The sequence below is a fragment of the Gymnoscopelus braueri genome (genome assembly GCF_963280865.1).
Source record: "Gymnoscopelus braueri genome assembly, chromosome: 18".
Classification (NCBI taxonomy): domain Eukaryota; kingdom Metazoa; phylum Chordata; class Actinopteri; order Myctophiformes; family Myctophidae; genus Gymnoscopelus; species Gymnoscopelus braueri.
This window is the reverse complement of record NC_137618.1, coordinates 35,617,027-35,640,833: the sequence shown is the minus strand read 5'-3', so window position 1 is coordinate 35,640,833 and position 23,807 is coordinate 35,617,027. Positions and strand designations below refer to the sequence as shown.

General features: G+C 40.1%; 1 protein-coding gene across 1 annotated transcript in view; it reads right to left on the bottom strand.

Moving 5' to 3' along the window:
• Positions 1-1,535: 1,535 nt before the first annotated feature.
• The window catches only part of slc4a10b (solute carrier family 4 member 10b), a gene marked incomplete at its 5' end in the record, with an annotated part of 31,410 nt that continues 9,138 nt past the window's right edge, over positions 1,536-23,807 (bottom strand). The window contains 25 exons of the mRNA XM_080412213.1: positions 1,536-2,643; positions 3,075-3,113; positions 3,909-4,025; positions 4,405-4,469; positions 4,942-5,064; positions 5,862-6,035; positions 6,635-6,703; positions 8,333-8,584; positions 8,941-9,102; positions 9,228-9,341; positions 9,631-9,792; positions 10,287-10,392; positions 10,663-10,908; positions 11,303-11,436; positions 11,541-11,715; positions 12,341-12,444; positions 12,883-13,029; positions 13,503-13,590; positions 14,396-14,553; positions 15,841-15,929; positions 16,608-16,793; positions 17,352-17,512; positions 18,168-18,306; positions 19,156-19,299; positions 23,013-23,094. Of these exons, the coding sequence (XP_080268339.1) occupies positions 3,083-3,113; positions 3,909-4,025; positions 4,405-4,469; positions 4,942-5,064; positions 5,862-6,035; positions 6,635-6,703; positions 8,333-8,584; positions 8,941-9,102; positions 9,228-9,341; positions 9,631-9,792; positions 10,287-10,392; positions 10,663-10,908; positions 11,303-11,436; positions 11,541-11,715; positions 12,341-12,444; positions 12,883-13,029; positions 13,503-13,590; positions 14,396-14,553; positions 15,841-15,929; positions 16,608-16,793; positions 17,352-17,512; positions 18,168-18,306; positions 19,156-19,299; positions 23,013-23,094 (3,228 nt within the window). The 3' untranslated portion in view covers positions 1,536-2,643; positions 3,075-3,082. The remainder of the gene's footprint in view (positions 2,644-3,074; positions 3,114-3,908; positions 4,026-4,404; positions 4,470-4,941; positions 5,065-5,861; positions 6,036-6,634; positions 6,704-8,332; positions 8,585-8,940; positions 9,103-9,227; positions 9,342-9,630; positions 9,793-10,286; positions 10,393-10,662; positions 10,909-11,302; positions 11,437-11,540; positions 11,716-12,340; positions 12,445-12,882; positions 13,030-13,502; positions 13,591-14,395; positions 14,554-15,840; positions 15,930-16,607; positions 16,794-17,351; positions 17,513-18,167; positions 18,307-19,155; positions 19,300-23,012; positions 23,095-23,807) is intronic.

The following is a 23,807-nucleotide window of genomic DNA, read 5'->3' as shown; positions in this document are numbered from 1 at the left end:
ATAGAAGGCAAATACAGTAGCTGCATTTATGGTTGGGGTTAAAATAGCATACATTACGCTACAAAACACTGTGGTGTGTAGTTGAAATTCCTACTACACATGGGAATTAAATGCTGTGTGCAAAATTACTATGTTTTGTTAGGCTATCAATTTATAAATGCATAAATTTGTATAAATGAAAATCAAGACAAACTTGTTATAAAGGCAATTTCCTTCATGGTTTATCAGTATTATCTGTCTATAATGTAAGCATACAATGTGAAATGTACTCTAACAGCACAGTAAAATCCTCAGTGTTCATTTATCCACTTTGAGAGTGTACAAATGTACAGGTCCATTTGGTTACATTTGTACACTCTGAGAGTAACACTGAGAATTGTGTTCACCATACATGTGTGGTGCTTCCACAGGAGCTGTAATAGCATGTGCAACAAGCCCTTGAAAATGGATGACTCGAGACCTGGGGCTGACAGTTCACCACACACACACACAGGGTATTATTGTCCTTTCAAATGAATAAAACTAAACTGGCATATTACCACTTGGTCGGTTCAATCCATTAGCGTTAGGTCTTAAGAAAGTAATTTTCAGGGACAGTCCGTCTGTCATGATTTGAGCATGACGGACAATCAGCCCAATTAATCACAGGCGTTAACTGCTGCGACAGAGCGTACCTCAACAACAAACCAGACCTACTGCCACATATGATTTAATAGAATAACTCTGTTTGAAGAGGCCGGGGACCAAAAAAAAACGTTTGGGATTTAAGTCAGGTAAAGGCATGGCGTGTCTCACCTGTCAACTGTATTACAGAAAGATTTCCCAATGAAGCAGCACTGACAGCCAAGCCGAGGAGACATAAGCTAACTGAGAGGAGAAAGAAATCATGTCAATCAACATGGATTTGTTGGGATCACTGATTAGGTCAACGCTGTTCAGGTCTTTCTGGCATAGAGACAAAACAATAATTCACATGAGCCAGCTACTTGACATGCCTTGGGATGCGTTACCTCTCCGAGCTGTCATCCATAGTGCATCAAACCATCTGTTGATTACAAAAAAACCTGCCCACTCAAATCTATTTATAGGCTAAATCTCAGAGGGTCAGATGATGGGCATTTATCCTCAGCAAATCCAGTCTCTTTAGTGCCATATTAAACTGTGTGCGTGTGTGCATCCATCTAATAATTTCTCTGCACCTCAGAGTTGTGAATTGTTCTAAAGTAAATGTATAGGCTTTATGGACAAAAATACGTAATCATTTATGATGTGTGCTTTTACAATTGAAAGTGTGATCATCAAGACAGGGGGTAAGTAAGTAAGAGTACTCAGATATTTATGAAGATAATTGTATGTGTATAAGAGATAGAAACATAATAAAATTGTATTCCATAAAATGTTACAAAGGGGGGGAATCAAACCCAAATATCAATAACAACAACATAACAGATTAATAATATGATCAAATGTATTTTTATTGGGACTGCTGAAATGGAGTCTCACTATAAAGTATATTGACAAGAAGCAGCAAAATAATCTTGTAGGACCTATAATCCCCTCTCAAATGCAAAATGGCATGTTGCCCTAATTTTGTCTCTGAGAAAATCTGCTCATTAACCACTTAAACCCTAGCGTCCCAATTCTGGGCATGTAATGTAGATTGGCTATTTGGCAAAGACATACTGTATGGTGTAGAGGGAAACAAAGGAGGGGACCAAAGAATATAGGGTTTAAGTGGTTGAATCAGGAGTTGCAACCATTTCTATGGACTATGGTCATGAATGAACTTAAACATACAACATTACATGGTTATAGAGCTTTCATTTCACACATTTTCTTGGAAACAGAAGATTAAAGGTGCCTTACGTGCTGTTATATATTTTTGTTTAAAACTAAAAGTTGAAAAAATTAAAGCTCTATATTCTAGTAAACATTGTTAAACAGTAGAGTGTTTCTTCAGTAGCAGATGTCTCCCTGCTTGTCTTTAATAAAGAGAAAATAGATTTTCAGGTGTGTAACCAATTGTATCCAATCAGGAGAGAGTACCCATTTATCAGCTTCAATTTGATAGTGTTCCAGTTCCAATTTGGTAACAGAGTCTGAAATTATTATTTCTAACATCAGGATCTTTCTCATAATTAATGCCTACGCAGTTTCAGTGAATGATGTGTTCACCAATACCTTTAGTTATTTACGCCAATATTAAAGACTACATAATATATCCAAAATGAATAATTGTACAATGGTTTTAAACAAAATATACAAAATGCAAATAAATAGATTTAAAAACAAAAATACCTTAAAATAGTTTCATTGTTTGATTGGCAGTAAATCTAAAACTCTCATAAATTAACATATTCAACAGAGCCATGTTTTGTATACTGTTACACATTTCAAATTGAAAGTACAAGAAAAGAAAATGTGGCATCTGATTAAACAAGAAAGGGCAGAACAATTCAGACACATCAAATAAATACTGTATGGTTATTCACTTACACACAAAGAAACATCTCAAAGGATTGAGGAATTGAAGCACACAACACTGGTTCCTTGAAGAACACACTGAATGGAGAACATCCAAGACTCACTGACAATCTCAAACTGTCCATGACCTCCTCACACCATTAGATTTTGAGAGGGAAACTGTGGATAGAATCAGGAAAAAAAGCTTAATTTGCACCTTTATTTTCATTGAATGAAGCTCTTTCTGCCATTATATCATTTTGCTTAGTATTGTGATTCATCACTTTCTACAATATTTAAACACATAACACACACACACCTGACACTTTGCATATTAAGACTGCACACACAAACATGCACACACACATAAATGTACATACACATATACACAGTAGGGCATTCACGAATATTGATTTTTAGCATTCGACTTATTCGACTTATAAGTATTCGAATATTCGATTAATCAATTTGATTATAATTTTTTTTTTTTTAATTGGCCATTTGGCCAATGGCATTGACGCATCAACTTTTAGGGGACAGGCACAACCTCACATACAGTATGAAATGATTTGACAACAATCAACCATGAATGGATTAGGAAAACTACCAACACCAGAGCTCACAGCTGCGTGTCTGCTGTAGAAAAGCCACTGAAAAAAAAAGAAAATCAAAAGAATATATATATATATATTATTATTATTTATTTATTTTTGAATAATCGACTTTGATGTATAGTGGTCGAATAGTGGTTTGATAGTCGAATCTTCGAATCTTCGATCTATTCTGTTAATGCCCTAATACACAGGGGTGAAAGTGGGCCGGAACGCGGGCCGGAACGGGACGGAACGCCGTTCCGGTAAAAGATTCGGTGCCGGAACGGCGTTCCGGTAAGAAGAGGGGAAGGCAGCTGTCAAAATCCCATATTCATTAACCTGTCACAAACGCATGTACAACATTAAGACATTATTCTGTGGTAGGCAACCCTACACACATAATTTGATTTAAATAAACATATTCTATCATGTGATTTCTACACCATACCAGGCATTAAGAAATTGATTTTCAGGGATGCATGAATGAGGAAAAGAAATATGAGGAGATGGAGGTTGGGGTATGGTTCCGGCAAGACCTTTAAGCCACTTTCACCCCTGCATATACAGCGCATATACCTATACAGTACATATAGATTATGTTTTGAAGTAGGACCCTTGGCTTGGCTAACCGATTTTCAATGAGCTTTATGCTTTTCAGCGCATTAACTGATTATCCAGTACCACCCTGATTGTCTGTGGACATACGTGTACTATACTGATAAGAAAGTTCAGATATGGAACTGTTTAGGCAATGAGGGCTGGTTCATGTCAAGAGGGATAGGCCTAAAAGTTTGGGAGGTTCAATAATCAAGATAGACGTAGATACACAATAGAATGTGAATACATCCTTACCCCAATTTTGAGGGGTCTTGTTGATTTACGGCGTTCTCATAGCTAGTGTTGTACCAAGTGTCCCCAAAAGAACCTTTGGACATTTCGTCTGTGATGTTGATGATGGGGGTAATGCCGCTGTTAACAGAACAAGAACAAACAAGAAACTATTTACACTTCCACCTTAAAGGACCACTTCACCCATTTTCAACCCATCTTCATACATTGGTCCTTACTAATAAGATGGTACCATTTCTGTCTACTCAGTCTGTGTCTCAGAGGACTGTGGACAGTTCAGAGACCTGCCTACCAGTGACATCATCTAGATCTGCTATTTCTGGCATGCGACACCGGCCGGTGCATAACAAAATCTAAATCAGGCTAAATAGTTTTGACAAACGAAAAATGAAAGCAAAAACGTCATTCTATGCCCATAGCACATTCTGTGTACTGCTGCAATGGGCAAAAGACATAACACACTGTAAACATTTCACTTGTATGATGGATAGTAACTTACGTGTACCCTTGGAGTGGCATTTGCTCTCCGCCATCATCCTCTCCCAGCATGCTCTGCTCCTCCTCCTTAATAATGTAGCAAACACAGTCTGAGTTAATGAGAACACTGATGAATCGTACAGTAGATGATACTGTACGCGCACACTTGTGAAAGCCCCTATACAGATACACAAGGACATGCAGAGTTGAACAGGAAAAACAGGAGATGTTCTTGGGCGGTGTGCACTCAGAATCCAGTCTAATCCAGGTACTTATAGAACATTTGGCAACAAAATTTCGATGTCAGAACCTATAGACAATTTTACAATAATTTACAGAATTATTAAGATTGACTCTTTTCAGAACGATTTAAAAGTGCGACATCAGAGTAAATAGTATGAACTCTAATCAACAAACAGGGTAAAAAGGGGTAAGGGTAAAAAAAACTCATTAGAGTGCAAAGAGAACAATGTAGTGCTTCAAAGGCAGTTAATAATCTCTCTATTTCTAACTGTAACTATTATTGAATAAGTGTATCATTATGCAAGGATAAATGCACCTCTTCAACAGCCTCCTCGAGCTTCTTCTTCTTGCATTCTGGCATGAGGTCATCCAGCCAACTCATGTCTCTCTTGGTGAAGAAACAGTCCATCAGCTTCCTAATGAAGACCAGAGCCAACACCTGCAGGGCCATCAGACACACCAAGACATTAGAACAAGGGCAATTCCTGTGTTAAGATTAGTATGTTATTAGTACACACACGCACACGCACACGCACACGCACACGCACACGCACACACACACACACACACACACACACACACACACACACACACACACACACATACACGCATGTGCGCATGCGTACACACACACACACTTAACTCAGAGAGTGTATAAATGTAACCAAATGGGCCGTTACCAATGGGATAAATGAACACTGATGATTTTACTATGTAATACAGTAATAGTAGTAGTTGTTTCATTTGTTAAGTTTAATATTTTGGCACAGTAATTCATCTCACTAAATTATCTAGTAGGGTGACTTTTATTTACCCTAAATATTGACAAATTAGTCTGCAATCGCTTCTAGTCAAGTTGAATTTGGCGGGGTCAGGTGAAATACATCATGTTATAATGTCTAACTTAAACATTGATTGAATATTAATTATTCTAAGCCAACCTTTGGTGTCATCAGTCTTCAACGGTCAGTGTATGATTCAAGCCTGCTTACAATATTTTGTGTTCAACATTTAGAGTGGAAGCTATTTGACTTCTCTTTGGGAAAAACATGATGTGCCAGAATAAGCAGTAATGGCTAGTACTGCATTTTGTAATGGTATTTTGAAGACATTTTCATGTAGGATTAATCTCTGTTTTACTCTCATGGAACTGTCCGAAATAGGCATCACAAAACTGAATTATAGGGATGTACAGTACAGTGAAAAGAGAGGAGGAGGCTGTTTTTCATTTCATACCATCATGGGGAAGAAAATGGCATAGCTGGAGTTTTTAATGACCCACAGCATGACCAGACAAGAGAGCTGGATGATAGTGAAGAGATGGACCTTCCGCAGAGGGACGTAACGCAGGTAGATAAGGTCTGGCTGGTGCTTTCCCGGCATGGCAAACAGCTTCAGACGGTCATATAGCTGCAGAAAACAATTACACTTTTGAACAACTGCAATCAATCTTAAAAATATATAATATTATAGGAAATATATAAAACGGAGAATTCCACAAACAAACTTAAGATGAACGTAGTATTTGGTGATGGTGAAAATGAAACTTAAGCCCTTGGATAACACTTTTACATAGTGAAAACTGTAAATTTTAGCAAAGTTGCAAGACTATACCCTTTTCCAGAATGGTTCTAATGACATTTTGCTAAATGAAATTTCTATTGCACTTTTAAAAAACGAAATTGCTAAATGTTAAAATATATGTACTGTATATGGGGTGATGAAATAAATAGCATGGCAAATACCCAAGGGCTTAATATGAGACAGACTTAAGCCTGATTTTCACAGACAGTGTTGAGCACAGAAAATAGCTGACCTCACAACGTGTTGCATCACAATGCGTTGTGAGCTTGTAGATCGACTATTTTCGGCACTGACACCGTCATACGATGGAGCATAAATGAGGCTTTAGGGCTAATAGGGCTGAATATAAAGACATAGACATTATATCCTATGATATATAAAACCAAAGTTGTGGCTTCATAAAAAATATTACTGAATCAATTTACCTGTATTCCTTTGAGAGAAGATGCTCCCATATACAGGAACACTCCATACAATACAGGCATGGGAATTAACTAAAAATGACAACAGATATTACTCAATAACACTACTCATATTTCAGGAAATCAAAGTAGAGAAGAGGAACAGGTTGCAATGCAAGACGAGTAACCTTCTGTATGTAAAAAACAAACAAACAAGGGGAATGTATAATATGCTAGCACAGAATATACTGTATGATCCAACAGGAATATACTGTCACATACTGTACCATAACAGTGTTTATGAAACAGGTTAGTCAAAGCATGCAGTCTGATTGGTCGATATGTGTGGAATAATAACCAGATCATGGCCATGACATCTGCCTTTGAACAAATTTATATCATGCCACAGCAGGCATGAGACGGCGGGCGCCAGGTTGCAGCATACAGTCTTGGCTTGTCTGGAAACTATTCTATTTCACCTATACTGTCCAACAAAAACAGAGACTGACAGACTTGAAGAAAATTCTAAACATACATACGTGCATAGCAACCGCCTTGTTTGAGTCAAGGACTACTTTGTTATCATAGTTGTTCTTGTAATGAAATTATTATTATCTGCGCCAGCCGAAGGCCGGAGATTATGTTTTCGACCCCGTCCGTCTGCGTGTCTGTATGTGTGCGTCTGTGAACAGCTCATCTTCAGCACCGCTGGACTGATCGTCATGAAACTGCACACACACTCCCAGTAGGGAGGAAGAACCTCTACCCCAAAATGTTCTAATCGAACGGCGCTATAACAGGCTGCTTCATGTTTTTGCCTATAACTCTTGAACCGTACATTGCACAATCAAACTGGATTCCTTGGATCATGCTGCAACTCCCAGTTTGTGCCATTTTGCGTTTTCCTCAAAACACACTTTTTGCTACTACTCCTACAGATTTTGTCCAAAACACACACAAATCGGTACACATTATCTCTGGAGTAACTTGATTCTTCATATTCCATTTAAAATGGCTATGATTGACTTCCAAAATTTGGGGGCACTGGTTAGCCAACCTGGCCTGGCGGAGATCTGCACTCAGAGGAGTGCACTTTTCTGGTTAAAAATGTGAAACTGTGATATTCTAGGATTTTCATATTGCCATATTTGGTAACATCTTATAAAAGCAATATCTCACTCCAGCTCATGGTATATTGTCATTATATCACACCTAAGAGGCATTGTTTGAACCCTTGAACCATTGTATAATGATAATATAACATACTGTTGGCTGGAGAAAGTTATTGCTCATAACACGGTAGAATTGGAACTCCCGATTTGAATGCATTATACTGTAATTCTCTGTTGTAATAATCAGCAACATAATATGTATGATTAAATTGTGGGTGATTCCTTCTGCTAATTGCTGGTAACCATGTTAAAAAAGCAATAATACACTCAAGGCTGTGAGTAATCATATTATGTCATGATAACTACGGGCATTCCACATCATGTTATGTCAACAACACGCTCTGATATAATCACATCACATCACAATACACCATGACATAGACCCTAGAGATAGAATTTAAGTACCAAATACAGTACATGAATGTAACCACATGAACCCTAGCGTCCCTATTTTTGGCATGTCATAATAGGCGAGAAAAGGCAAACAATTATTGATATTGACGTACGAGTCAAGAATATAGGGTTTAAGTGGTTAAACAGCTCAACTAACCTTGAGCGCAGAGGTCATGAAGACAGAGGAGCCCATTAAGGTGAAGATCATGAGGCCACTGAAGCGCTGCTCCCTGATGCCAAGGAACTTAGGCTGCTCTCCAGGAGCCGAGCACTCGGACTCCAGCTTCAGGCTGTTGACGTGGGAGATGGAGAGCACGGTGGCCGCCACGAACCACGGCAGGCCCATCAAGGAGCACACGCCAAGCATCAGGCCCACGATGAACAAATCCAGGTGATACCCACAGCCTTTCTAAAGGAAGACACCCCAGTGGAAAGTTTCAATAATCATTAGGAATATGTTTATGGTAACTTGATACGTGTTAATTACGGGTTTGGTTACATTTGTACACTCTCAGAGTTACAAACAGATCATTTAACACTGAGGATTTTACTGTGTATATTGCACGTTTAAGAACAACAGATTTGAACAGTGAAATAATATGCACAAATGAAAACGATTAAAACAATACAATTGTATCATAAATCCAGTCAAACTGTATTCTGATGTGAACTGCACGATTCTGTGATGGGACGAGAGTGGTGAACAGGTTCATGTGAGAAACCCACAACAGGCCAAACCAGTTCCAACATGAGCCTGGAAAGTACCTTGAGCTTGTGTTCCTTCCTGTTGATGATGACAGCGGTGATCTGTTGGTCCATGAAGATAAGGATGGTGCACAGCAGAGCGGGAACCACAGATATGACTGCTGTCCACCAGGGGTTGGGGCCCAGAGGGCTAATGAACCAACCGCGGTCATCCCTGGTTGGCTGTTCAGGGAATTATTGATAATTTTGTAGCAGTCTGTTCAAAACTGTTCAATATTTTGTTTCAAAACATTTTGTGAGGGTTTTTGACGACATGAAGGTTCATTTTTTCTTGCAGCGTCACTCACCTTGAACACACTGGGGACCTTTAGTTTTGGAGATGGCACGCCTAAAGCATAGTCCACCGCGACCATAGTGAAGATGGTGATGAAAACAGCAAAGTCGCTGATGATAGATCTCACCTGAGGGTGAGAAAAGCATGAAAAACAAATCTCTGAAGTATTCAGATTTGTCATAAATATACCCTAATAAACATACACAAACACATAAGGTACTGGGAGGAGAAATAAATAGGGGTTCTTCATCTTTCCCCCATACTACCCCACAGTACCTGCCTATGGCCACTAGAGAGCACCACGGCACTGTGTTATACAAACCCGGTTCAGCAGAACAACAGTAACTTTGTATGCAGGTGGGCATCATAGCACACCATTGTAATATAGAAAAAGCATTGTGCGATACGGTATGTACCTTTGTGGGAAAGTAACTGCTGAACTTGAAGTCCTTGAGGAATGCAGACATGAGGACAGTGGAGAAGAAGAGAAGAACACACCAGAACAGAACGTCTGGTACGTATGGTCCACGCGGGCCGCAAGCGTTGCCCTCAAACTCCCCTTTCTTCTCAATGCAGTCCTGAAACATAAGGTAGAATGGCATGATTATGCAATCTGACCCTTGGATCACCTAAGATAGGAGTTCCCCATGCCAAGGACTCTCAAGTGTTGTTCCATAGCTTTTTTGTTTATAGTATTTTTTATTACATGTGTAGGGAAGTGGTGCTGACAGATTCTGCTGTTTGCAGAATCTGTCTTGAGAGATTAAGTTATCACAGACAGGATTTAAGAGCATCCCTGTACACAAAAGTTAACATGGTAATTCTTTTTTTTTGTGCTTTTATCGTGATTTGGCATTTGTAATCCAATGTAATCCAGTCCACATATCCTTAATCTCCTCCCTTGGGCCTGCTCCATCTGGAAAAGTGTGCCATTTTAAGGGGCACAACATAAATTTGCTCTTTTCTGTCTGTCGGCCTTCGCATAACCAGTTGATTTTCACCGCTAAGTGTCGAAAGCCTCCATGACCGACTGAACCCGTTTTTACACAATAAAATGGAATGCTTGTGGTACCTTGACCCCCAGCGCCTCCCAGTAGATCTCAGAGGGAGTGATGTTCTTGGTTTCCCAGAATCTTCGGGTGACATTGCTGGGGTCAGATGGCTCAACACAGGAACATCTGTGGAAGCCAATATCTGGGTCACAGTCAAATCTGTCAGGGATCAACTTCTAAGAACTTGTACTTAGCAATTATTCATCTTTTCATTAGTCCACAGAAAAGCATAGGTATTGCAACCAGAAAGTTGCCCTATTCTTCGAATTTGTACCTCATTGCAAAAATTGCTTAGAAATGATGGATTATCAAAGTGCTGAACAACCTTTAATCAGTTGAAAATGAGCCATTTTCTTTTGTGTGACATGGATTGGATTATATAGATCAGCCACATACGAGTACATGGAGAGTTTGTCCAGGTCGTTGTTCTTGTTGAAGGGATAGTACTTCCCCAGGGTGATAAGCTTCTCCATGGCTTCGTAGATGAAGATGATGCAGATGAGTGAGGCGAAGGCCTCCTCTGTAAAACGTGTGATGTAGCAAACGAGGGAGCTGGCTTCAGTGGCCACAAGGACGATACAAAGAAACGCTGTCCACAGTCCAATGCAGGTTCTCAGCGACAGATAGGATAATCCATACTCCCTGTTTGAAAGCGAAACACACAATAAATCTGTGGATCGTGTAATTTCTGCTCCACCGTAAGACATGCAAGTCATAATCACAATGGAAATGGAACAGCCTTTTTTGCCAGTAGTGCATTAAATAATCTATATGACGTTGGATGTTGTAAAGATGACCCATTTCCACTGAACTTCCCCTATGTCAGGCAAATAGCTACAGTACCAGACAATCTAATCACAGATTATCAGCCATGTGCAATATACAAATTAAATTTACCATACGACCACAGCAGTCTGGGCTATGTGCCATGGGTTGCAACAAACTGTACTACATTGAGATAATTAATCACCACATTACTGTTTTTGCATGTGTGTTCGTGAGGCTATGAATTGCATACAGTACAAGAGAAACATACTTGCAGAATTTGAACAATATCTTTTCAAACACAAGCACTGGCCCTGTGCTGCCCAGGATCGTAAGTGGCTGTCCAGCAAACAGAGAGTAGGCTATTCCTGTCATTGAGGCTCCAAACAGTGACTCAATTGCACTCTGGATGACAGAGGAAAGAATGATTAATAGAGGGTTAGCTCGGAAATCCAGAAGCAAAATTAATCATTCCTCAAGAGTGCTTTACAGTGGGGCTGGTGTCTTACTATGCGTCCTTCTGTTGCTTCACCCAGCAGTCCCCCAAAGGTGATGACCGGGGACATGCAGGCACAGTACAGGAACAGGATAGAGGCCAGACACTGCAAGTTAATAGCATCAGTGTAGTCGGACAGGTAGTGAGGCCTCTTGCGTTTGATATCTTGGATGAGACCGCCGAACAGCCTGGGAATAGAGAATATGACTTCAATATTTATATAAGATACTGCATAAATAGCATAATGCTGTGTGTGTGCATGCGTGCGTGCATACATGCATGCGTGCGTGCGTGCGTGCGTGCGTGTGCAAATACGTGCATATATCAGTTTAAAAAAAGGTTTCAGCATCGGAAATCTAAGATATTCTGCTTTTCGTTTTGCTGACTTACTTTCCTTTTCATTCGCTCGCTGCAATATGTTGAAGTCTGGAGTATGACTTGGCATGATATGTTGCTCTGATGAAAAAAAAAATCTAGCTGCAAATAGACACCTCATGGCAGAGGGTTGCTATGGAAACTACTTTATCACTACAACTATAGCCAGCCTGTCATTTCCTCTTCCCGCAGACTTACAGGGTATCTATCCGCTGTAGATTTGTTGTCAAATATCGCGAGGTAGAGCCAAATTTAAAAAGAGAACATTTTGTAAGACCAAACTAAATCAATACCATTTCATGTAGTGCAACAAACGACCATAAAATACTTCTACACCACTACATCACAGCTGCTTAAAATGCATCATAGTTCCATCACAGCGCTACCGCTGCTGCAATCAGAAATCAATACACTGTTATTCTCTCCCTGAATGCCCACCTTCCGGTGCGCTGCAGCTCTTGGCCCCCATGGCCTTCCTGCTCCTCTTCCTCACAGCCATGTGCTAAACCGTTATGTAAATTGTTTGTATTCTTCCTCTTGTCCTGTCCAAAACAAACAAACAAACAAAACGAAAAAACAATGCACAGCAGACGAGATAAAATATGTTTAACCACTTAAACCCTATACTTAACAAAACCGGATACACAAGGGCTCTATATTAGGCCCCTTCCTGTTTTCCTTCTTCACTAAACATCTTTGCCAACAATTAGTTAAAGTTAATTTCGTCGACTAAAACTATGACAAAAAAAAATGCCGTCAACTACCTTTTTTCACTGACGAAAACTAAATAAAAATGAAGCTATGATGACTAAAACTAAGACTAAATAAAAACTAGACAAAACATTTGCTGTCAAAATTAACACTGGCCAACAATAGCCGAATGTTCCCCCAGTATAGTGACGCCTAGAGTTCATGGTTTAAAAAGGTGATTCATGTGATCTGAAAAACCGATGCCGAAATGTCGTAGCATCCAAACGTACCTGAGAAGGTACGCTTTTTGGTGGCTCTATCCGTATGGATGGGTCCCATTCACCTGGCGGAAGGACTGTCACCTGGTCAAGGAACTCATCAATCCCAGCTATTAGGTCAGTCCTGTCTTTAGCTTTGTAAGCCACATCGTGGAAAACCTGGAAATGACAGAAACCCTCTCACGTTAACCACTTAAACCCTACAATATACTTATTTGACCGGATTCCCAAGGGCTCTAAACTAGGCCCCCTCCACCATTAGTAGCCTACATCTAGAACTGCTGGCTTTTGCAGTGTTAACAATTTTGGATTTGTAAAGTCAAGCAGTAAGTTTCTATCACAGTGAAGTCTGAGTGCCTGAGGAAAAGTGGGGTTGTGAGGGCTGACAAATCATGCTGATGACTATACTGTAGGAAGTGTTTCAGCACTTCAATTTGATGAGCTCTGCTGTCTGGGCTCCAAGATGTTCCTTATTTGAAGAAACTGAATATGACAAGTTGTTTTGGATTGTCAAAGCAATGCACTCTCTTTTAACATTTTCCTTTTCATCAATTCCAAGATTAGCAAATAAATAAAATAAACACAGACTTTTGGCTAAGCAACTGAGTGCTTATTAGTGAGAGGATTCTTACCTCATCTGTCATAAGCGTTGCGATGGATCTGCCAATCTCATGATACTGAGGCGCTGTTCCCAGAGGCCCCAAGAGTATAAATAAAAACCTAGAAGAGTAAACAGAAATATTGAATATGTAATTGTTGGGATAAAAATTAAGTGTCTTTTTTAGCCAGTTTTACTTCAGTTTATAGCCTGGAACTTTGTGATTATGTGGTCACTATCCGGCTAGTCACTAGCATGCCCCATAAAAGTGAAGTGTTAATGTTATACAAAAATGAAAGCAATCTCCTTTCATATGATATATTGTATAAGAATGTGAGAAGAGGACATTCAATGTTGAATCATATCACGAGTTACAGGAGTTAAAATAAGGAGTTTGACTGGTTGAGTTCAAGGACTATCAAATTGACATACTGCCAACCATTCCAAAGCATACAACCAGTTGTATGCTTTGGAATGTTTTTTTTACTCGATAAATTTTTTTCCTTCAAACTTTCAGGTACTAAACCCACCTTAGAATTCTCTGTTTTTCCGGCTGTTTTTCCGTTCTAAAAATTTATTTTTAGACTTGTCAAAATCAATTAGCCATTTAAAAAGCCTTATTTAAAACTCAAAGATAATGCAACTTATCAAAAACATAATGAAATAATTTGCGTGTGTGTGTGTCTGGCAAGTTTAAAGTCTCTGCGAGTTGACTTTCATACCATACTGAAATGCTTCCTCAAAAATCAAACAAACCTATGCTTTAGAAAATGTTCATCAGTAATGTCAAGTATACAGCGTGAGTTGTAGGCGATGGGTGGAACATGCTAGACCACCGGTATGGTATGGTCCTTGGACCTAATGTGATAATAATAATAATGATTTAATAACAATGTGATCTGCAAAACTAATGTGATCTGCATGAACCTTGTGGCAATGGGGACCTCAGTCAGACCGTTGAGCAGGACCGCAGGTATGAGACGAACAAATGCCACCACCGGCTTATTTAGAAACTCCAGTTCCCCCACCAGCACGTTACATGCCTCCGCCCCATGGGGGATCTTCTTCATGAAATGAAGGTCTATCTAGAAAAAGGGCACAATATAGAATATTTACAAAGATAATACAAGGTACTGGTTCTCAAAGTAGGGTCCGGGGACTCTCAGGGGTACTTGAGGGGATTCTAAGGGGTCTGCAGCAAACACTTCAGCCCTATTACATTTTTTTCGGCTATTTGAATATGTTGACACATCTTCTTGACACATCTTCAAATGTGTACAGATTTGGGATTTTAACCTTCAACACTTGAAGGTTAGTCTAGAGATGATCCATCTGAGTTTAATTTAATAATGAATCCTCTAATCATTAATCCTCTTTCCTATATACCTGGTTTCATTCTGTTTATAGGGCACAGTGCACTGTACATTTCATAAATGCGTCAGTGAACTGAACAAAACACATTAAATGCCCAGTATAATAGAACTGAAAAAAAAAATAAAGGAAATAGGATTTCCTGCAAGGATTTTAGATTTGTGATTGTAGCCATGTTCTTCATGGTGTTGGATATATTTATAACATCACAGCTAGCTCTTTATAATCCTAACTCATTAACAGATGACTGTCCTGTAAGAAATAAATACAAGGAATTATTGTTTGCTTGCACTAACACACTAATAAAATGACTGTCTGTCACATGTCAGTGTTCAAAAACCATACTTATGGAAAAATCAACTAAATATTTTTTATTTATGTCAGCAACCTAATACCAGAGTTTATTTTGCTCCTCAAAACAATAATTAATACTAATACTATATTAATAGATTAATACTCACTTCCTATTTGCTAAATATGAAATCACCATTTGGGGATATGTCAAATAAGTTTCAACATTAACATGTTACCTTGGTAGGCCTGTGCAGTCACAGATTACAAAAATATATTATATCTTCATATTTCAATGTTATAGAAAACAAATTCTCAAATGTATTTGAAAATACATTTTAGATCCTCAAAAACATTTTCAATAGTTTTTGTTAGATATATTATATTTAGTAAAAGGAAGGGCTCGCAACTCACTTTCAATGCTCCAAAAGTTTAATAAACAGCGGCAAAACAACGTTTCAACCTTGCGGTCTACTTCAGGTTAACCTGAATTTTGGAGCATTGAAAGTCAGTTGCAAGCCCTATTCCTTTTATTATGATTTTGCTGCTTTTGCAGTTTGGCTCAACACCAAAGACGAAGATTTATTATATTTGACACCCAAAATATATTATCCCCTTTATCAGATTGTCAAAATCTCTATTTCACTAAATGTGGGGTATATTTTAAATTAAGTAATATTTTTTGACTGCGTCATATCATTGTACTGTACCTTGCTGAAGTCCACAGCACTATTCTCTCGACTGATATCATGTTTCCCATCATGTCCTGCTAACTGAGACTGAGAAGAGGCTAGTGGACCTAGGATAAATTCAGACAAAGAATTGATGGATACGTTATTGAATGTTTTGCAGTTGGCAAACAGGAACAAACAGTGTGAATGTGAATGAGGGTTTCCCATTGGGATAACCAGCATGTTTCTACCTCTAAAAACCCAGACAGATGCAAACACGATAAAAAAATCAAGCTGCCTGACAGGATTGAAGGGATTACATTTTATCAAATGAAAATGTTGAAAAAGTATACTAATTTCATGGAGCTTAAAGCTGAACACACATGGCATCAATGACAAAGGGGAATCCAAAGAGTAAATACGTAATTATGTCTTTCAGAAATGCTGCTACTACAGCCATAAAATCCACTGAGTCACGGTGCTCAAAGTTGGAGCTTTGTCCTAGTTTGACCAACCTAAGGGCAGCGCAGCGGTGGCTGGAAGGTTACCGGTTTTATCCACTGGACAAAGAGGAAACATCTGGCTGGTGACTGAGCAACAATCACAAATATTGTAATACCCACCTAAACTCCCCCCAACCCAACTTCTCTCACTGGCCAACATTATCAAACATACTGTAAGACTGTGGTTGTACTGGGATCTCCCAAGTGTGATTGTGTGTAACCCTTGATTTATACTTGATTCCACATTGGGTCACGCATCAGAAATTGACTTATGTTAAGGCAGTGCTGTACGAGAGGCCTCACTGTTCTTGTCCAGGTGCTGTTCGGATGCCCGCCGGCTGATGTCGGCAAAGGTACGCACGATGGGTAGGCGGTTAGAGAGCTTCTTCTGGTTCTGGTGATGATGCTGCTTCAGCAGAGTCTCATACACCTTCTTCCTGATCTCATCCCCTAGTGGAGAGTACAGCTCCTGGTGGTCTAGAACCATATCTATGGAACGCACAGATTTATTAAGTGAGAAGTTTGTGAGTGTGTGTTTGAGCATGCATGCAAAAAGCATGAACAAATCGTGCGATTAACCCCAAATTGTTATCACATTTTGAGGGGCATCTAAACAACGCAGAGTCAAAGGTGATCTCACTTCTGCCCATAGAAAGTGCCACAAATGTGAAAAGTTGAACCGTGTGTCGTAGAAAAGATATTTCCTCCTACAACTTCCTCAGGGTCCTGATGGCTGCGACCCACGACTTCCATAGCCCTGGTAGAGACATGTACTCCAGGGGAGCACCCGTATCTAGTTTTTACTGTTGCAAGTCAAACTTGATAAACATTTACCGTTGAGGATTGGTCTTACAATTTGTTAGTTTTTTTATGACTAAAAGGACAGTCTCAGTAATGTAATTTGAGACAAAATGTATACACCTCATTACATCACTTAGTAATTGCAACACAAAACTGCAAAACTGATCTCTAATCTTACAATATTAATCCTGATGCAAGAGCTTGGTATTAATACTGGGGATTTTACAGAGTGAAATAGCTGCGTACCTGCGACCTCCTCTAGGGTGTCGGCCCTCATGTCCAGCAGCACGGTGCAATTGATAATGCAGCTGCGCAGCTCAAACAGGCTGTGCAGAGACAACGTGGCCACGTATGGCTTACTCCACCTCTCTCCTCCATCCTCCACATCCTCTTCAAACTTCAACCATCTGCAGCCAGCATGCACGTCACATAAAGTCAATGGGTCTCAGTGACAGGCAAGTGAGCTGCCATCTGTACTACGCTTTAAAATCCTGAGTGTTACATAATATTACATCTGAGAGTGCACAAATGTAACCAAACGGACTCGCAACCGCAAGGGTCCGTTTTGGTTACATTTATACACTCTCAGTTACACATGGATAACAAAAGAGTTACAAATGCATCTTACATACTCTTTCTCTCTTTGCCTTTCTGTGTTTTTCTTTAATTCTCTCTCTTTCTATCTTTTACACATTTACACTCCTTTTACACTTCTGGTTATCTCTCATTATAATAAGTAATTCTAACCAGGTTTCAAATAAAGATGGGTAACTGTGTTCAATCATTTGGGAAAACATTTGCTTTGGAAACAGTTGCGGTGCATAAAGATTCCCAATTGTCACAGGGAGGTATAGGTACCTTAGCACATGTAGTGTAGTTAACATCCCATCAGTTGTAATGATGACATCACTTAGCTTAATTGAGACGCAAAAATCGGACGCAGATCTTTCATCACAATGAGTGGGATCACAGCGTGACGCGGGCCCATTCACTAACTAAAAGCTTTCAGTGATGGATAAAGTTGGGACTTATTCCCGGCTGTTTAAATTGACTGGCATATACCTGGCACTTTCCTTCCACTCAGAGTCCTCTCCCTCCCTCACGCAGATCTGGTCCAGCTCAGTGAAGAGGTCATGAGGAAGGTGCTCCTCATCGTCATCATCTGTTCCCAGCAAGAACTGCACCCTTTGAGAGGGAGTGTCTGTGGGCATATAGGGAAGCTGAGGTTAAGGTCTAACACAGTGGTTCTCAAAGTGGGGTCCGGGGACCCCCAGGGGTCCTTGAGGGAGTTCCAGGGGGTCCCCAGCTAAATGATGGATAGTTAGGAACCAAATGGTCCCTTAAGGGTCATTAACATTGATTTTACAATATAAATTGGGGTCCCAGAGATATAAATGCCATTAAATGGGGGTCCGTAGCCTAATAATGCATGTCAAACTGGGGGTCCTTGAAATTTGAATGGTTGAAAATCACTGCTAGAGACAGCCGTAAAGATCTTCTCTTATGGGGGTCCCAGGCTTATCTTTTCAAATGGGGGTCTGCGGGCTAATAAGTGTCAATTTGGGGGTCCTTGACATGAAAAGGTTTGAGAACCACTGGTCTAACACACACATATACACACACAGACACACACACACACACACACACACACACACACACACACACACACACACACACACACACACACACACACACACACACACACACACACACACACACACACACACACACACACACACACACACACAGTATACCGTATATCGATAAAATATTGCACAATGCAGCTTTATGACAGTGAGAGGATGAAAAGCAGAGGCACATGCACATGCATGCCATTTAATGACTTACGCCCTAAAGTATATACTTCGCCGTATGATGAATAGTGAAAATAGCCCAGCTTGCAAATCTGCTATTTTCGGAACATTTTGAAAAAGTTTAAATAGTTTTCAATAGTTCAGATTTTTTTATATTACATTTTTTTTAAATGCTCGCCTATAATGACATGGCCAAAATAGGGATGCCAGGTTGAAAATAAGGCAAAGTCCAGTACCGAAAACAGGAGACTCTCTCCCTTCCACCAATGTGGGGTCCCTCTCTCTGCTCCTCTTCCTGTGCCCATGGCGATGTCTGCGATGGCTACGACGCTTGACGCTACCCAGTGGGACATGTACCCCGATGTACATGGTCCTGTGGCCTGGGGACACATCACACAGAGGGTAGGGAACATTCACATTAACATCCTCAGTGTTCATTTAACTTTGAGAGAGTATAAATGGAACCAAATGGACCCGTAAAAGTGTCCAATTGGTTCCATTTATACACTCTCAGAGTTACAAATGGATACATTAAAACTGAGGATTTTACCTTGTTGGATCAAAGAGGATCAACAACAATGTGTGTGTGTGTGTGTGTGTGTGTGTGTGTGTGTGTGTGTGTGTGTGTGTGTGTGTGTGTGCGTGTGCGTGTGCGTGTGCGTGTGCGTGTGTGTGTGTGTGTGTGTGTGTGTGTGTATGTGTGTGTGTGTGTGCGCGCGTGTGCGTGCGTGTGTGTTTCAAAACCATTACAATCATAATTATGATGGTTGAGCTTTACATCCATGTAAGCTGTTTGTTGGAATTCAATCAGAAATTATTCTCTTTTAAATCAAACACTGACTCCATTCACTTAATGTATTCCATTAAGCTTTGCATTATATTTGATTTCCCAGGCCATGTTTAACTGTGATGAAATGTTAGTTCAACATATAATAATATATTGATCCACACTGAATATCAAGTCGACATCGCCTTGTTACAGTTGTACATAAATTACTTATAATACATAAAAAGGTTAAAATATATCTTAGTATAAGATATATTTGATATATAAAAATATATCTTAGAGGCACTCGGTGGTGCAGTGGTAAAGTCCCTGCCCACCACCACGGAGGTTGTGGGTTCGAATCCACCGTGGTGCAACCGGCTTTGTCGGGCGTCTACATGAACACAATTGGCCCGTGTTCGGGGGAAGGGAAGCCGTGTGGGGAGGGTGATACTGGTCATTGCACGTACTACTACGGACTGGGGGCGGCACCTGTAAGCGGGGAGTGTTGGGCGGGAGGAGTAGGACGAAGGTTCTACGTCCTCCTGGTGGGGGCTCCTCACTGGCTGGTGAGTCAGTAGGATACGACAGCAGTGACAACACAGAAGTGTGTGTGGGGAGGAATTAATTGGCATAACGACTAAATTGGGGAGAAAAGGGGTAAACATAAATGGTGATATATATATATCTTAGTAAATAAATGTGTCTATATTTTGTTGTGGAGAAGTGAGAGTGTAAAGGCGGTTACACACCGGCGAATATGCGAATATACGCAAAATTCGGACTCGTTCCGAATAATTAAAAGACGCTTTTTTCGCTCCGCGAAACTGGTGTGGAAGCTTGCATTGACTTTATAAGGTTAAAAAAAAAAACGTATTATTCGCATGAAAAAAATCGCCCCGGTGTGTAAGGACCTTAAGAATGCAGAAAAGGAAGCACTGTAAGGGTAAACTTGTTTTTGGTCTGTTCTCCTTATTTTTCATATGTGAGCTTTTAATGTTAAGAATTCAAAATACTCCTTGAGGGATTTTGGTGTTTATTATAATTATTGCATTTGAAAAGTCTCCAATTATAGCAAATAAATGTAGAACGTATTATTCACTTCAGCAGGGCTGTATATTCACTGAAGGAAGCTAAAGGAAAGATAATGGGGTCGCAAAAGATCAGTAGGGCTCACTCCGCTGTCTATTAGATTGTGAGATATCTTGTGTGGAAAAGTGACATTTTGGCCTGAGGATGGGGCGACAGGCAAGGTCATGGTGTCAGTCAAATGGGTAGAGTCATCCTCCGGGGAGCATGAATGCATTCAGCTATTTTCATGACAATTTGTCCATTACATTTTGACATGCTAACTATGCTATGGATGAGGCTATATAGGAAAGGTCACCTGGACACCAAACTCAGTAGAAACCTCTGTGGAGCTAGCCTGGTAAACCCTGAGAGAGGGTTTACCAGGCTACTGTGGAGCATGAAGATGCACAGAAAGTTCCATGGCAATTCAGTCAGTAATCTTTAGTTAGGGACAAAAGTGGTGGACGGACGGATGGTAAGTACATTCATTGCCCCAAGATGTTTTCTCCTACAGGAAGAAGCCAACGATAATTGTACTCACACACAAAGGTGATACGAATTGTTTTGTATTATGAGTGCCTATTATTCCAATTATCATCTAGACTTCAATTTGTAAATAAATACCAAAGCGGTTCTATTAACAAATCGCCTTTGGTCCAGTTCTCTATCTCTCACATGATATTAATGACCAGTTTAAAAAAAAACAGATTTGTGGCAGATAGTGATATGGGCAGAAGTGAAAGCACTTTTGGAGGTGTGCTCTGAGGGCTCTAACATGTGATTCCAAGTTGGGGATGATTGGATGTTGCATTTGTGAAATGTTTTGTTTTCGTAATAAATGGGCTCCTCTCACTAATTTTGGAAGCCAATTAGGCTACAGGTAAAAAGCAGTTTGACACTCATTGTCATTGACACCTGAGACCATGTGCACCTAATTTGGTGAAATAATCATGTTTCTACAACAAATTGTCACATTTGTGGTGGTGCCGCCTATGCGTCTAAGACTAAGTGATTCAAATTTGCGGTCAATGACACAATGCATTTCTTACTCTTTTTTTTCATTTGCCCCCCCCCCCCCCCCACAGCAAATTTTGGCAGCCAATTATAGCCAATCGGTATGAAATATTAAAAAAGTGGTATGATTCAAATTTATCACATGACTCCATAGATAAGAAAGATCTTTTTGGATAATATCTGTTCATGGAAAAGGACTTGCCATATCATATTATTTTATCTATTTATGATCCTGAAGTTTAGTTTATACAGTATTAGTGTGGCTGTACTTGTGTATACTTGATATACTTGTGGCTATATGTGGCTTCAAAAGAGAGTAGAGTATAATCCATGATTCTTAACTGCTCTCATCACAGAGGGAAAACAATCTCTCTCTAGGTATTGAGCTACAGAAAAAGCAATACAGTGTAATGCCTAAAATATGTAGTGTATACACTGTGCTGTTCTGCAGACCGCTGCTTAGTAACAGCGAGACAAATCACTTCAAGTGAGTCCAGATCTGCCATCCAGTGCTGTTTAACTAAAGTATGCATGGTGATGAGACTAAAATTAATTGTTTTGCAGGGCGTCTTGTCAGCAGGCGCGTATCGTCATTGGGGCCAACGAGGACATGGCCCGGTCTGTAAACCCAGCTTGTCCCTGTGTAGGGGCAACATCCAGGGGAAAATAACTAAAAATCAACATTAGCAGCCCCTCACCCTATTCTGTTGTAGCCGACCACAGAAAGTCTCCTTTGTTTTCAAATGGGGCTCATTTGCATTCGGCCGAATTGTTTGTGGAATTGTTGTGGCCATTAAAAACCAGTTTAGCCGTCAAACCGGTTCTGGCCCGGTTCTGGCCCGGTCAACGTTAGAATCCACCAAACGCCACTGATTGGTGGCTGACCAATTCTGATGCATTGACAACATGAACTCAACTAAACGACAGAGAGAGAGAGAGAGAGAGAGAGAGAGAGAGAGAGAGAGAGAGAGAGACAGAGACAGAGAGAGAGAGAGAGAGAGAGAGAGAGAGAGAGAGAGAGAGAGAGAGAGAGAGAGAGAGATTTTGTGGGGGGTTTGTGGGGTAAGTGTTTCTTTTCTGTAGAATGTTTTGTACTTTGGTGTTTTATTGTATTATATACAGTATATGTATATGCAGTATAAGAAAGAAGTGAGCAGACTTCTTTTTCCATTTTGTAAACCATATTAATAAACATTTGAAAAAGACACCCTTGTATTCTAATTCTATATTCTATGTTTTTACCTTCAACTTCTTCCTGCTCAAAGTTGGTTTTCGGCTGATAACGGGCCTCTCCTCTGTCCAACACAGCTTCATCATCGCTCCTCTGTTGAACACACACGCACGCACACATTCACACACAGAGAGTAAGAGGTAGCATTGGAGGTAGAACTCGCTATCTGGGAATTGGAAGGTCCTCAGTTCAACCCCCCCTCCAGGTTTAAGGTTCATGTGTAGAGACCTTTATTCCTAAATAAAATGCTTTGTTTATTGACATTCTAACTTTCACTATAGAGTAAGCTTGAATTTCCCTTAAATATAAAGTCAGAAAATTACTTTAACATTTACAATCTCGTCTTTATTCAGAACTACTTACAATTGTCATCTAACAACACATTAAAGTGCTTATAGTTAGTTAATTAAATTCCGAGGAGTCCATTTGGTTACATTTGTATACTCTTCGGAGCTACACCAAAACTGACAATGAAGGTGAGGTGGGGCACCGGCTTCCCTGATTGGCCAACCCGACCCGTCGGCTTTGCTGATTGGCTGAGCTTTGCGTCATATCTAAGCAGCAGCATGTACAATTGAAAAATTGTTCGAGATCAGTGCTCAACAACACATAATGAAAACTGGATACATAAATACATAATTCATTTACGGGTGGCGTAGGCTACTTTTCATTGCTAACCACACATTTGCCTCCTCGGAGCATAATTAATTGCGGCCAGCACAAACTCACAACATTACGGGTCGACCATGTTGTTCCTTAGCGTCAGCACCGACCACCGCAGAGCGCAACCGAAACACCGCGAGCCG